The 13,914-nt window shown below is 44.6% G+C and overlaps 1 protein-coding gene across 1 annotated transcript in view; it reads right to left on the bottom strand.

Annotated features, from left to right (window-relative positions):
• Positions 1-7,671, bottom strand: part of LOC147020678 (mitochondrial import inner membrane translocase subunit Tim17-B-like) — a 34,316-nt gene extending 26,645 nt beyond the window's left edge. Inside the window, exons 1-3 of the mRNA XM_085896206.1 lie at positions 7,522-7,671; positions 7,036-7,135; positions 3,290-3,353 (exon numbers count right to left, since the gene is read on the bottom strand). Of these exons, the coding sequence (XP_085752332.1) occupies positions 3,290-3,353; positions 7,036-7,135; positions 7,522-7,547 (190 nt within the window). The 5' untranslated portion in view covers positions 7,548-7,671. The remainder of the gene's footprint in view (positions 1-3,289; positions 3,354-7,035; positions 7,136-7,521) is intronic.
• Between the last annotated feature and the right edge of the window lie 6,243 nt (positions 7,672-13,914).

Consider the following 13,914-nt stretch of genomic DNA (forward strand, 5'->3'; position numbering starts at 1 on the left):
AAAAGAATAATCCAACAAATTATAAAAACAATGACCAACGAGAACGGCACTCGGAAGAGCGCATCCCTCCATCAAGTTGAACAGTTACGTTTTATATCCCTCTGACAGGCTGGATCTGGATTCAGACCTGAACCAAAATCGAATTGGCTTGTTCTTGTCACCTATTCAACTCATCCATCAAGTTTTGTCAAAACTATTTCCACAACTTTTTAAAAAGATATCATGCTATACAGTAAACCCTTAAATATCACGTGTTTCGACCAATCGCGGGCAACCTATTGTGCTCAGATTTAATTATTACGGGATTTCATTTTGACCAATGACGGTTTTTGAGCAGAGACGAGTCAAGTCATCGTTTGCATCTGCGTGTACAATTACCTCCCATTATGTACAAACCTTTTGTTGTTTCTCGTGCACTGTTAATAATGGTACCCAAACATAAAACGCTGGACAAAATTAGTTGTGCCAAAAGGCAAAGAAAGGTTATGACGTTGAGCGAGAAAATAGAGTTGGTAGATAGGGTGGCAAGAGGTGAAAGTGCGGCATCTGTAGGCTGCCATAACAGGATCAATGAATCGAGCGTGTGTGTGTGTGTGTGTGTGTGTGTGTGTGTGTGTGTGTGTGTGTGTGTGTGTGTGTGTGTGTGTGTGTGTGTGTGTGTGTGTGTGTGTGTGTGTGTGTGTGTGTGTGTGTGTGTGTGTTCGAAAAAGTAAAAGTGAGCGCAAGTGTCGCCAGCGCTGCATTAGGTGCAAAAGTCTCATTCCAGTCCCGTGATCCTAATACTGAAAGGATGGAAAATGTTTGGATCGAGGACCAAACAGAAAAAAAAAGTTCCTTGGAGTGAACCAGTGAAACAGGAGAAACCATTATGCATTTACAGACGTTTCCACGAGGCACCCAGGGCTGAAGACTCCAGTTCAACCATGGCTACCCACAAGTTCCATACAAGCAAGGGATGGTTTGAGAATTTCAAAAGAAGATTCGGCCTTCATAGTGTCAAATTAGTCGGGGAAGCAGCATCAGAAGACCATGATGCTGTGGAGAACTACCCACTGCAACTCATGAAACTAATCGAGGCGAAGGGATTCATGCAGGAGCAGGTCTTTAACACCGACGAGACAGTATTTTTTTCTGGAAGAGGATGCCATGTCGTACCTTCCAAGAAAGATTTGCTCCGGGATTCAAGGTGGCTAAGGATCGTCTTCATATGTGGCAATAAAGCAGGTGACTTTGTCGTGCTCCCAATGATCGAAAAGCCATCACAAGTTCTACATTCACAACTGTCCAACCTCCACCCCACCCCACCCGACTCCCAACTCAAAGATCATCATCATTATCCCGAGCTAATTCTTGTGTTTTCTATTTACGGCAGAGTACACTTAGTAATATTCTTACCCTCACCTCCCGTGCTGTTTTGTAAAAAAATTAAAAAGGTAAAAGTTTTGTGTTTTTGTTTATTTTATCATGTATTTATTTTATTTACATGTTTATTTCAATTGTGATGCCTCTTATTTCTGACTGCTGCCCACCTTTATCAGTATTGTCTCGAACCCCAGGAACCAAACTCCCCTTTTCCCATAGGCCCTTGGTTTTCACTATCGTGATTTTAACTATTGTGGCATTTTCCAGGAATGCAACACCCACGATATTTAAGGGTTTACTGTATAATCGGTTATAGACCCATCTCTCAATGGTGAAGAACAATCACTTTTAAAATGTTAATTCCCGGATCATCACCAAAGTCAAATCAATTCTTCCTCGTCACAAACACCAAACCAGTCCATAAAGTTTCTTCCGAATCCGTCCATAACTTTTTGAGACGTCATACTATATATCGTTTTTCGACCTCTCTCTCAATGGTGATGAATCACATCAACAATTATACATGGTGAGTCACAAGTCCCAGGACATGTTTTTTTTCTGCTTATACAAGATTTGTATATGTCATGTATTTATACTGGTTTTTTTCTTTTTTTTCAGATAATACAAGTTGTTTAATACATTAAACCAAGATGGCAGACACCAGCCCATTTACAGTGGAAGAGAGGCTGGAAGCAATGGTGTGGTACGAGAGGAGAAACACAAACAGGATGATTAAACGGTTGCAAGAAGACTTCGAAGAATGTTTTGGAAAGCCAGCACTGTCAAAATCAAATCTTCCGTTTTTTGGGAACAAAGGCATTTTCTACTGGAAGTGGACTCAACAACAAGTGCAGTGGATGACCAAAAAAATTACAAAATTACAATTCATCAAAAATTATGAGCAGCTAAAACCGTGTCTTGGGACTTGGGACTCACCCTGTAATACGAGGGCCAGTCAATAAGTAACCTTAAAATGGCGATATAAATTTCAGAATGTAATGTGTGCAGTTGTAGACGACATATGTTATATCTATGGGTATATGTTATATCTATACGACTGGGACAGGAAGTTTAAAAGAGGAGCTCTTTCAGTTCGGGTGCGAGTTGTCGAGGCACCCACGTTGCAGACACCACACTATGGGTATCCCCAGCACGTTGTAAATGATATGGTGTGCTGAACCATGGCTGATGTTCAATTCGGAGACCACTTCATCCAGCGTAATAGCATGCGATCAACTCCTGCAACCATTTCTACTGTGTCTGCTTGTTGAGGCCAGCACGAGCGATCAGCGTATGCCACACTGGACACTCCACTTTTAAACCTCCTGTCCCAGTCGTACACCTGCTGCAGCGATAAACGTGCATCACCACATTGTATCTTGATTCTGCGATGGATTTCACTGGGATTCACACCCTCACTTCCCAAGAAGCAGATGACAGAACGTTGCTCCTCCCTGGTGCATGCTTCCAAGGGAGCCGCCATCTTGGAACTGCTCCACTGACGTCATGCGCTCAATATTGCCAGATCTAAAACATGCAAAACGTGACTCTTAACCATAGATATAACATACTTCATCTACAACTACACACATTACATTCTCAAATTTATATCGCCATTTTAAGGTTACTTATTGACTGCCCTTCGTATCTTACATCCGTAGCTTCACCAAAATCGATTCCATTCGTCCTGGTCACCTATCCAACCTGTCGACCAAATTTCGTCCGAATAAATCCATAACTTTCTGAGGTAGACCGCTCACAGACAGACAAACAGACAGACAGAAAGAAAGGCATACAGGAGCAAAAACAAAACCTCCATCCACCTTCAGTGGCAGAGGTAATCAGGAAACGGATACAGTATTTAAACAAAGGATGGCAGGTATGCACTTGACGTGTGATGGGAGTGAAAAGTGGAACGACGACAGACCTCCAACTTGAGGGGCTCGAGTCCTGATGGCATTTAGACTCCCACGGAAACGATAACGGGCTCCCTGGAACAAAGCATGTGACAAATTAAAATGGGATTATCCGAGCATAACGAACAAAACGGCTCACAACGGACTACGCCTTCCTGTACGACGTACGAGCAATTCGCCTATTCACATTCCCATCGGAACCCTCGGCTCACACGATGCATGTTGCTCTTGTGAACCGGGAAATCGGTGCTGCCGGAGGAGCTTCTTAGCAAGGTTTACACTAGGTGGTTTGCCCTTGCCTTCCCATGATGTAGATTATCAAGCTCTCTGTAAATCATATAAAAGAACACTCACATGTCCCAATTCTAATGGTTTTGTCTCGCACATAATATACATATTGTTGCGAATTTGCGCCCGCCGGCGTGCGATCGGCCACGCAACTCGAATCGCGGCACGTCGCCCACCGGACAAACAAATCAGTCGTGACCCTCTCGGAACAACGCCAGGAGCGAGTCATGGGTGGGTCTTTCGACCTCACCACAATCGCGCCAATCGGCCACCCGCGTAGGGTAGGGTTGTTCGCCAAACTCGACATACCTAAGTACCTACGCGGATGGTTAATCGGGCGATCGCACCTCGCCGCAGGTCGACTTCGGACACGAACCGCTTAAGCGGTTCGTTCCGTACTGCAGAGATAACCAAGCGGAGTTATCGTCGACCTCGACGGTTCAGATTAGTTACCGGGAACTTACAACCACTACCAATCTATTATGCGATGCAGGATGGAGAGTCAATAAAAAGAAAGGAGACGAAGCAGAGCGGGAACAGTTCAACAAGCAAGCGTTTTATTGCGCGACACACGGACACAAAGCAAGCACGTATATTCAGTCACAGTAATAATAATAAAAGGCACGTATTCAAGCACAGAAAGAAATAGTAAAAGAGAGATACTACCGACGAAGACGGACACACGGCAACACTTACGCAGTTTTACTCAACAGACGGCGCCACCACAAGCATTTACACCAAAAGCAAAGGAAAAAGAAAGCCACCCTCATAGGCGAGGAGGCAGACAGGTCCGTAGACCAAATTGACATGGATCCTGGAGGATCGGCCAGGTCCACGAAACCGGGGAGGTCTTACCCGCGTCCTCGTGACGCAATGGCGGGCAAGCCGCAATGTTCGCGCCGCTGCGCCCCGACTCCGTGCCCTGGCGTGGTCGGCGAGTCCTCTCCGGCATGCTCCGCGCGAGCGGTCTTGTTAGCACCACGTTTAGGGTGGGGGAGGAACGGGGGCCCCCTCGGCACGATCTCACCGCGATTGGGGGGGGGGGGGGATTATTAAAAAAAAAAAAAAAAAAAAAAAAAAAAAAAAATCGCTGATGCTCAGGGAGAGGGGTATGGCTGTCTGGCCTGGATCTCGCGACGAGTCAAGCGGCCCCCACACCGCAACCTTGTCGCCGTCCGCTGTCTTCCCTGCAACTCCTCCGCAACTTCTCTCCAAGCTCAGCTTCACCTAACCCTCTTTTAGCTCCACACACTCCTGTTCTACTATATATATATATATATATATATATATATATATATATATATATATATATATATATATATATATATATATATATATATATATATATATATATATATATATATATATATATATATATATATATATATATATATATATATATATATATATATATATATATATATATCTCTATCTCTCTCCTGCACGAGTCGCCTTGCGCTCACACCTTTATAGGACTCAGGAGGAGCTGATATGCAAATATGCGGATCAAAACGCGATTGGAGGTGGGGCCATGCCACCCTCTGTTCAGCCATTGGTTGGGCAAAAATGGGCGTGAACCTCCCTTGATCCGCATATTTGCATAAACGGACTTTACATATACGCGCTTGGAGGGGGCCAAGCCGCCTCGCGCTCGCCCATTGGACGGAGGGGAAGTGGGCGTGAAGCATTTTGGATCCGAATTCCTCCCTCGGAAAGGCCGCCATTCGCGCTCGCGGCTCGATGCGTTTCGCACCAAATCGCCGAACGGGCCCGAGACAGCCCAACGTTCAGTGTTCACAGGTGGTGCGGTTGTTGGTTGTGAAGGAGAAAGGCAAAGGTGGTGGAGGGTTTTCTGTGGTGGTTTGATGGTTATGGTGTCATTTGGGAATGGCGGTGAAGCGAGGTTTGCGGGATGGAGTTGTAAAGGTAAGGGTAGTGGCTGTTTGCGTTGTTGGCGGCTTAATGGTCGAAAATAACAATAGAGAAAGAAAAAAATGGCTAACTGAAGGATCGCAACCCGAATGGATCACATAAATTCCCTCTATACAATGGGTGTGGGCTAACTACACATGGACTTATCGATATATCTCACCTGAGGACTCTTTATGGTGTAATACGAATTTCCACAACCGTAACAATATATACAGGGTGTCCCAAAAAATGTACTCACTCTTTAAATGATAATAAATGTGTTGTTTATTGACTTAGAAACAAGATTAATGATCAAATGTATAAATGGATAAATGCGTGTTTACAAATGTTCAAACTGACGACCATCACGTTACAAACACAGCCGATAACGCGGACCAATGGATTCAACAGCATTACGAATCATTTCATTTGGAACTGCAAGACATTGTCTTTCAATTTCCTCTTTCAGCTCATCGACTGTTGCTGGTTTTGAGCCGTGAACCTTATCTTTGAGATATCCCCATAAAAATAAGTCCATTGGAGTGAGGTCTGGAGAAAGCGCAGGGGATTCAACACTACCTCTTCGCCCAATCCATCTGTTCGGAAAAGTTGCTTCGAGATAGGCCCTTACATCACGGTGGTAGTGGGGAGGTGCTCCATCTTGCTTAAAGTAAATCTCTTCGTCACCAAATATCTCTTCGACACGTGGACCGACGGATTCCTGCAGCAAGTTTAAGTAAACATCCCCAGTGACAGTTTGGTCAAAAAAGAAATGCCCTAGGATGCCTAATGCTGATATCCCACACCACACAGTAACCCCTGGTAAGTTTAAATGATATTCCATAGTAACATGCGGATTTTCAGGAGCCCAGTAGGTGCAATTGTGTCGGTTAATTGAGCCATTTAACTTGAAGCTGGCCTCATCGCTCCAAACAATTTTGGATGGAAATGCTGCATCTTCTTCGCATTTGCCAAGGTACCACTCACAAAATTCAGCTCTCCGGTCAGGATCGTCTTCATTTAGAGCGTGGATTAATGTTGGAATGTAACTTTTCCAATTAATTCGCTTCAAAATGCGATGGGCGCTTGATTTTGGGATTCCTGTCTCACGAGCCATTTGTCGTACAGATTTCCGTGGGGATCGGTGGAGGGTTTCCAGCAATTGATTTTCCTTTGCGGGGGTGGTTGATGACCGTGGTCTTCCTGAACGCTCCTTATAGACGTCATGCACAGTTCCATCTGTTTCAAACTTATCTCGGATGCGAGCAACGGTGCGTCGCGTTGGTGGATATTTGTGAAAATGTCTTCTAAATCGTCTTTGCACTTCCATGATGTTTTGGTGCTTTCAGCAGCACTTTAAATGATAAATTTTCTTTCTTCAAAACCGAGTCGTACTTCCACCATTATGGTCAATTTGATCTGAAAATAAATTTAAAATTCAATGTGCTATTAGGAGCCAAAATGTGAGTATATTTTTTGGGACACCCTGGATGTGTACAGTACAAACTCCTCCATGACCTTGAGTTGGCATGTCACCGCTGGAGGACACAAAGCTCACCATCGGAGCATTCCTGAAGCCCTTGATGGCCTGGAAGATGCCTCCGCCGATGGCTCCCATGGTGAAGGCTCCCCCACAGTCGTCCACAATGCGCCACGGGCTGTGTGGGGTTCATGGACCAGGGAAGGGAGGATCACACTCAAGGAAACGCAACAACGGAACAATATGCTCGGCCACGTTTACCTAAAATGAATGAACCGAACCATCCGAGAGATCCTCACGTTCGCTCGTACATTATGCAAGATCGAGTTTGAATCCGGAGAGCTCGTCCACCATAACAAAATTAACAAATACGCGATAAAATTTTTTTTTAATGTTACATCGTCCTTGAACGGAAAACGGCCGATCCTCCCTTCCGTTCAAAACACGTACGTACGCGTCTTTCCTCTGTGAGTATAAACGTGGTGTCTTTGTGTGAAGGTAACGACGCGTCGGGCATGAAACAAACCTGTCAAAGTGTTCATGAGGGGAAAAAAAAAACCTTACCACGGCTCCCTCGTGTACTCCTCCATGTCCGCCTGACCCTTCTGCGCATGCGCAACTGAGCTCACACCGTCACGGATCCCAGATTCAAATTAATTTCTCACACTACAAAAAATAAAAATAAATAAACGCCACAACCGTGTCACGTACAGTTAATGAAAAGTAAATTAAATAAAGACAAAATATCGTTTTTTACACGACGTGTGAGAAAAAAAAATCCGGCACTAACAATACTGTCATGGCCGGCATACACCGGTCCAATTATATTACAGTATCTCAGACACATATAGCTTAACTTATTAAAACTAACAAGCAATGATGGCAAATGGTACAAGATACAATGGGATTAATTGTGCATCAAAGCTGATTGGATCGTCAGATTCTCTTCCGAAACTCCGAAAGGTCTACCGTACCGCACCGTACCTGACGACACCTGACCCATCAGGACTCTGCGCATCACATTGTGTCGATAAATCGAACGCACGTGACGCGTTTCACCTGCGTGCTCTACAATGCGGCCCGACCTGCTGGCATCGCACCATTGTCGCGGCTTCTGGAGAATCCAGGATTAGACGATTGAGGACTAAGACTAAACGCACCATCTGACTCTCCTTCATCCTTCATCCGCCATCTCACTGAGTATTTCCCAGTCTATCAAACATACTTTTACTTTATAACGTGTTACTAAACATGACGTTGTGCATTGCACGTTACGTCATGAACAAATTGTAACATTAACGCCCTCTATGGAGCGGTTTGATAAAGGGAGAGGGCACGTGTCGGCCGACGTGAGCGGTATCCCACGTTATGGTCTTCACAGGACATCATCTGCAGAGGGCGCACGGTGTGATGACCGGACAGAGAGGACAACTGAACCCTTGTTGAAGAACAACAACCAGGAGAATTTTTTTTAACTTGCAGCCATAAAGCCCCATCTCATGATGTTCTTCTTCTTCTTCATCTTCTTCTTCATCTTCTTCTTCATCTTCTTCTTCATCTTCTTCTTCATCATCTTCATCTTCATCCTTGAGGTTGTTGGTTGCATCATTGAGGAACACGGCTATGCTACTGATGCAGTGCCACAATTATCAGTACACTAGTACTTATTTCACCCACCTCGGAAGGATGACAGGCTGAGTCAACCCCACCTGGTGCAAATTCAATGGTGACGGAGGCTCAAACTCAGGACCTGAGAATCCCAAGCCAGCCAGCCACCCAAACCGCTAAATGTGGCGAAGAACAACGAAAACAATAGTGGGGCAACTTAGCTAAATATAGCATAACAAATGTGCATTTTGTGAGGAAAGCACCAAATTTGGCACACAAGTAGCCCATCATATTATGAACAGATTTGGATATTGGGCCATCGCAAAATTCAGCCAGTGATGGCTGTGGCAGCCATTTTCCACTGCCATCAAAAAATTTGAGATGGCCCAATATCCAAATCTGTTCATAATATGATAGGCTACTTGTGTGCCAAATTTGGTGCTTCCCTCACAAAATGCACAATTGTTATGCGAAGTTGCCCCACCACAAGAACAATTGAAGACCTGAGTGCAAGAAGTACTTTAGTCACAAAATAACACTTTTGAGATATTGAGGATCAAAGTTTTCAAAACATGCTGCAGATACTTTTTTTAAGGTGGCATACTATGGAGCCTGTTGCTGGTTCCAGGGGCGACACAGAGCAGACAAATCCTTTTTTGTGGAAAAATAATCCTTTATTACGAAGAAACGAGAAAATTAGTTTTGGACTTTGGTACTTTTTGTGACAAAATGGCCGGACATGTGTACTTTTAACACACAAAGCCCTTTATTGCTCATTTTTGATTGCCAAACAGTCATTTTTGCTATGTCTCCTTGGCGTTCGTGGTTTAATTTTATGCAGAAATACTCGGTTAACTACAATATTACCCAGTTAAGTCCAAAATTACTCAGATAAATCGGAAATTAATGCCCTAAATAAAAGAAAACCTAACTTTGGTGCCAGTCGTCTTTCACATCACAAGTCCCTCATTCAGCAAAGTCCTCCTGCTCAGAAAGTTTGCATCAAAATCATACCAGATCAGAAAGATTGCAACAGTCAACTCTTAAGAGTATAAAAATACCATGGCCACCTTTCTGAGGGCTCAAAAGCTGATGACGAATGTAGTGCCTTTTTCAGTACCAGCAAAGTATAATGCATAGAAACTACATACCTGATGCTTTGGCATCCTTCATTGTCTTTCTCGCCCAGTCTCCAGGGTTTCTTTTACGTTTTTTGCCCCCATCATGCCTGTTATCAGGGTTATCCTCATTCACACCATGCTGTCCAGCCTCCATGGTCGCCATTTTCACAGCTTGTCACGTGACACATACCAGCATTTGATTGGACAGTCATGGACTCAGGAACTTCTTGCTCAAACATGATGGACTTGGGTATTTCTTGCACTACATTTCAGTGAATTCAACAATTACCATACACCAATATACAGGAATTGAGTACTTATTTTCGGAATTTTTTGGTATTAAATGATGCTCTGGCCATTATAGATTATAGTACTGGTGCCAGCTCATTTTTTTCAAAAATGTGACTTAAGTACTTCTTGCACCCCCAGGTATTCAATTACTCCTTGACTTTACAGAGCATTGGGTGTTATGTTGCCGAAACAGTTTCTTCGCACGTGTTATTTCTGGGTGGTTATACGATTCGGGTTCGTGCAAGGCACAAGATTACTAACCAATGCTAATTAAGTCGACCGACCTCCGGAGAACCGGTCACAAAATTGTCAGTTCGACAGAGTAGGGCCTTCCTTGTTTCAGGCATTTATAGCTAGCTATGTCTAAACCACTGAATGGGCTGGAAGGATGGTCTTGAGCTGTCTAGTCTGGGTTCGAATCTCAACCAACCTATATAATGGTTGGGGGTGCATTACTGGGGGGGGTCCAGTAATGGTTGGGGGTGCATTACTGGGTGGGAGTCCAGTACTGTTTGGGGGTGCATTACTGGGTGGGGATCCAGTACTGGTCGGGGGTGCAATTCTGGGTGGGGGTCCAGTACTGGTTGGGGGTGCATTACTGGGTGGGGGTCCAGTACTGGTTGGGGGTGCATTACTGGGTGGGGGTCCAGTACTGGTTGATGGCGGATGTTTTTCACGAAGAGGAGACAAGTTAACGCAACATCGTAAAAAATGACAAATTCCCGCTCTAACCTTCAGGGGGCACTGCGTCAGTAGCACAGCCGCACTACAGTACCAGCAAATAATTTCAATCTGCAGCCCTGCACAGCACAGGAGAATTGCTTCACATGTTTTAAAACCTTAATTCACAAGAAGAGCTATAAAAATTAATTTATTCAAATAATTAATGAGGTCACTGCCCTATTCTGCTGTAAGGATACAACGGGATCTTTCACATCCACAATCTAAAAAAAAACACACCTCAACGAACAGCATGCTCCGAGATGCAGCCCTTCCTTTTTGTAAAGGTATGTCAACCCTTGGGGAAAACACTGAGAGCTGAAACAGCCTGGAAGCTGACGTTTCGAACATTGGTCATTCGTCAAACCTTTTTCTATATCTTTTTTTCTTTACAGGAGCGAGGCTCATGGAAGAGCAAGGTGGATTACTGGACAAGCATCAAGGGAATGAATGAACATGAAAAGAAAAATGAAGAGGAGGAAACACTGAAACTAGAAAGTAAAATGGTAAGGTTAGGAAAGGTTAATGGGGGTAATAAAGATCAAGTTGAGGGATATAACACAAGGTGCTCGTGCACTACTTGGTTGAAGCCCTGGAGGGAAGAACGAGACAGAACAGTCTCCGGAATGTGGTTCCATAGATGGGAGACGCGAGCAATAACAGAGTTGAGGTGTCCATGTGAAATCATCCTGATCTTGAAAGTTTAACCAGGAGGGGTTATTGGAAGAACGTGGATCCTGGGGTAGATCGGGAGGGTCAGTGGACTAAGAGGGAGCAAGATCTGAGAATGGACGGTAAAAAACGGAGAGCCTTATTATTGTTTGGGACTGGCATGGATATATAGCCTCGGTCCAAGAGGTAGGCACACTCCTCTGAGCTGTCTCACCTGGGTTCGATTGGAATGTCATCCCAATGTTTCACAGGTAGCGTGATTCAGCAATGTGTCTGCCGTCCCTTTAGATGGACGTTAAGCTGGCCATCCCATCTGCCACCATTAGTTTTCGGACGTGAAGTGATCGATGCCATGATCTCCTTCACTGCCCCTGGTAACAGTAAGCTCGTACTCATTTTGTCAACCTCAGAAGGATGACAGACTGATTCAAACCACCCGGTGTTATTTTAACAGCACGACATGAGCTTGAACTCAAGACCTTAAGCCAGCCACCTTAACCGTTAAGCCAACAACAGGCTTCAATATTGATTCCCACGACATAGCAGTAACACGGTTTCACATTGCATAACTCACTTGCCTAAATACACGATTTTCAAAATGACTTAATCCACCTCAAAATGCCCGGTGCACATGCGCAGAAGCAGAAACTCCAGGAAAAGGAGGTTTTTCAGGGCAAAATAAAGTATATCGTGTGTGTGTGTGAGAGATAAGGATTGTTACCTAAAATGGCTCACAAAGCTTCTAACAGAAGCCAAACTTACTTGGAAACATACCTGCGAGAAAGTGGTGTGCCTCCGCACACCGAAAGAATTGGAGAACTTTCTGAACTCTCCCAAAAACCTGACAGCTTTCAGTGCCCGTTGTGCAAACTCCCGAGGACTTGGACCAGTGCAAGGCCCGAAGGTTCATACATGGGTGTGTTCTACCCAAACCTTCAGCCATCGCTGCCGGTGAGTACACTTTGAACCTTGCGGAATTACCTTGTGTGAACATGGCAGGCTTGGTGATTTATTTAATGGAGGTCTTCAATCGGAAAAGATGATGCATCATTCCCAACATCTACGCAGACTTCACAGAGGGAAACATTGTATCTGGTTTGTGTGCTTCTTAACACCAATGGGAAGGTCATATCTGGGGCTAGTTAATGCACAAGGTTAAGTTCAAAATGATGATATTTACTATTAATCATGCTTGGGAAGAAGGGGTGGGAGTTCGGAGGTGTATGGGCTGCGAGTGTTGTTACAAGTATGTATCTGTTTTGTTTGGTTCCAGGTTCACAAGATATGTTATCCTCGATTTTTGCATCTATTGGTAAAAGGAGAAGCGTCCGTGTGTGTGTGTGTGTGTGTGTGTGTGTGTGTGTGTGTGTGTGTGTGTGTGTGTGTGTGTGTGTGTGTGTGTTTTAGTATGCATATGTTATCTGCACTGCAACTGCTCAAAAATGTATCAACAGGAAATGGAGGGAACTCGACTCCTCTCTTCCACGGATATTTCTCGTATTCCTATATTCTCTTGAGTCTGACAATTTGCATTCAAAAACAGACCAATTATGGTTAACCATTTTGAAATTGGCACTCTATCGACTAAATGCTGAAAATTCTGTTTAAACGACAATTTTAATTACACATTTCATGCTAGCCATGGCAGGTTAAAAGTACCTGGCAAGCCGAACCAATCAGTGTAAACATACACAAAGTGAATGCGTGAAAGGCCTCGATTAGCATTCATACGTCGTTTTGAAAATCCCGTATTCTTGGTCATTTATTTATCCACACGATTCTGAACATTCACGTGATATCCGTTTTTAATATTAACTCCCAGCAAATACCACCCATCGCTTCGCTGACGGAAATACAAAGGGATAAAGAGGTGGGAGAGAAAGAGGGGAGGGAGAGGGGTTGAGAGAAGGGGGGAAAGAATGAGAGGGGGGAGGGTAGAAAGGGGAGGGCAGGGGGAGAAAGGGAGAGAGGGGAGGGAGGAGGGAAGCAAGTGGTAGTGGGAAGCGAGGTGGGAGTTGGAGGAGGGAGCTGTGGGGTGAGCACGGGGTGAGGAAGGGAGAGAGAGTGGAAAGTGAGGATTGGGAGTGAGGAGGGATGGAGGAGGGAGGGGAGAATGAGGAGTGCGATGGAAAAGAGAGAGGAGGGAAGGGGAGCGAGGAGGGGTTGGGGAAGAGAAGGCAGCATGAGGAAGGGAAGGCAGTGTGAGGGGAGGGAAGGCAGTGTGAGGGGAGGGAAGGCAGTGTGAGAGAAGGGAAGGCAGCATGAAGGGAAGGGATGGCAGCAGACTGGGGCATTACCGTGGGGAAAGTGCTTTCAATCGTCGATTGTGAAAGCAAACTTGTTGCTGTTGCGGACTTTGGTTTCTTTGAATCCGCACTCAACCATCACTAATAAGTACTCTCTGGAGTTTGGTTTTCAAATGTTATAGCATATTGGATGTACAGTATTATATAAATGAGTAATGGCTATTGAACAAAGTGAGCATGCAACTTTCAGACTGTCTTCTTTAACCTTACTGAAATAGTTCCAAACTGCACTTCTGGAA

Source organism: Eptatretus burgeri, chromosome 9, assembly GCF_056783735.1.
Source record: "Eptatretus burgeri isolate ZD-2024b chromosome 9, Ebu_testis_v1, whole genome shotgun sequence".
NCBI lineage: Eukaryota > Metazoa > Chordata > Myxini > Myxiniformes > Myxinidae > Eptatretus > Eptatretus burgeri.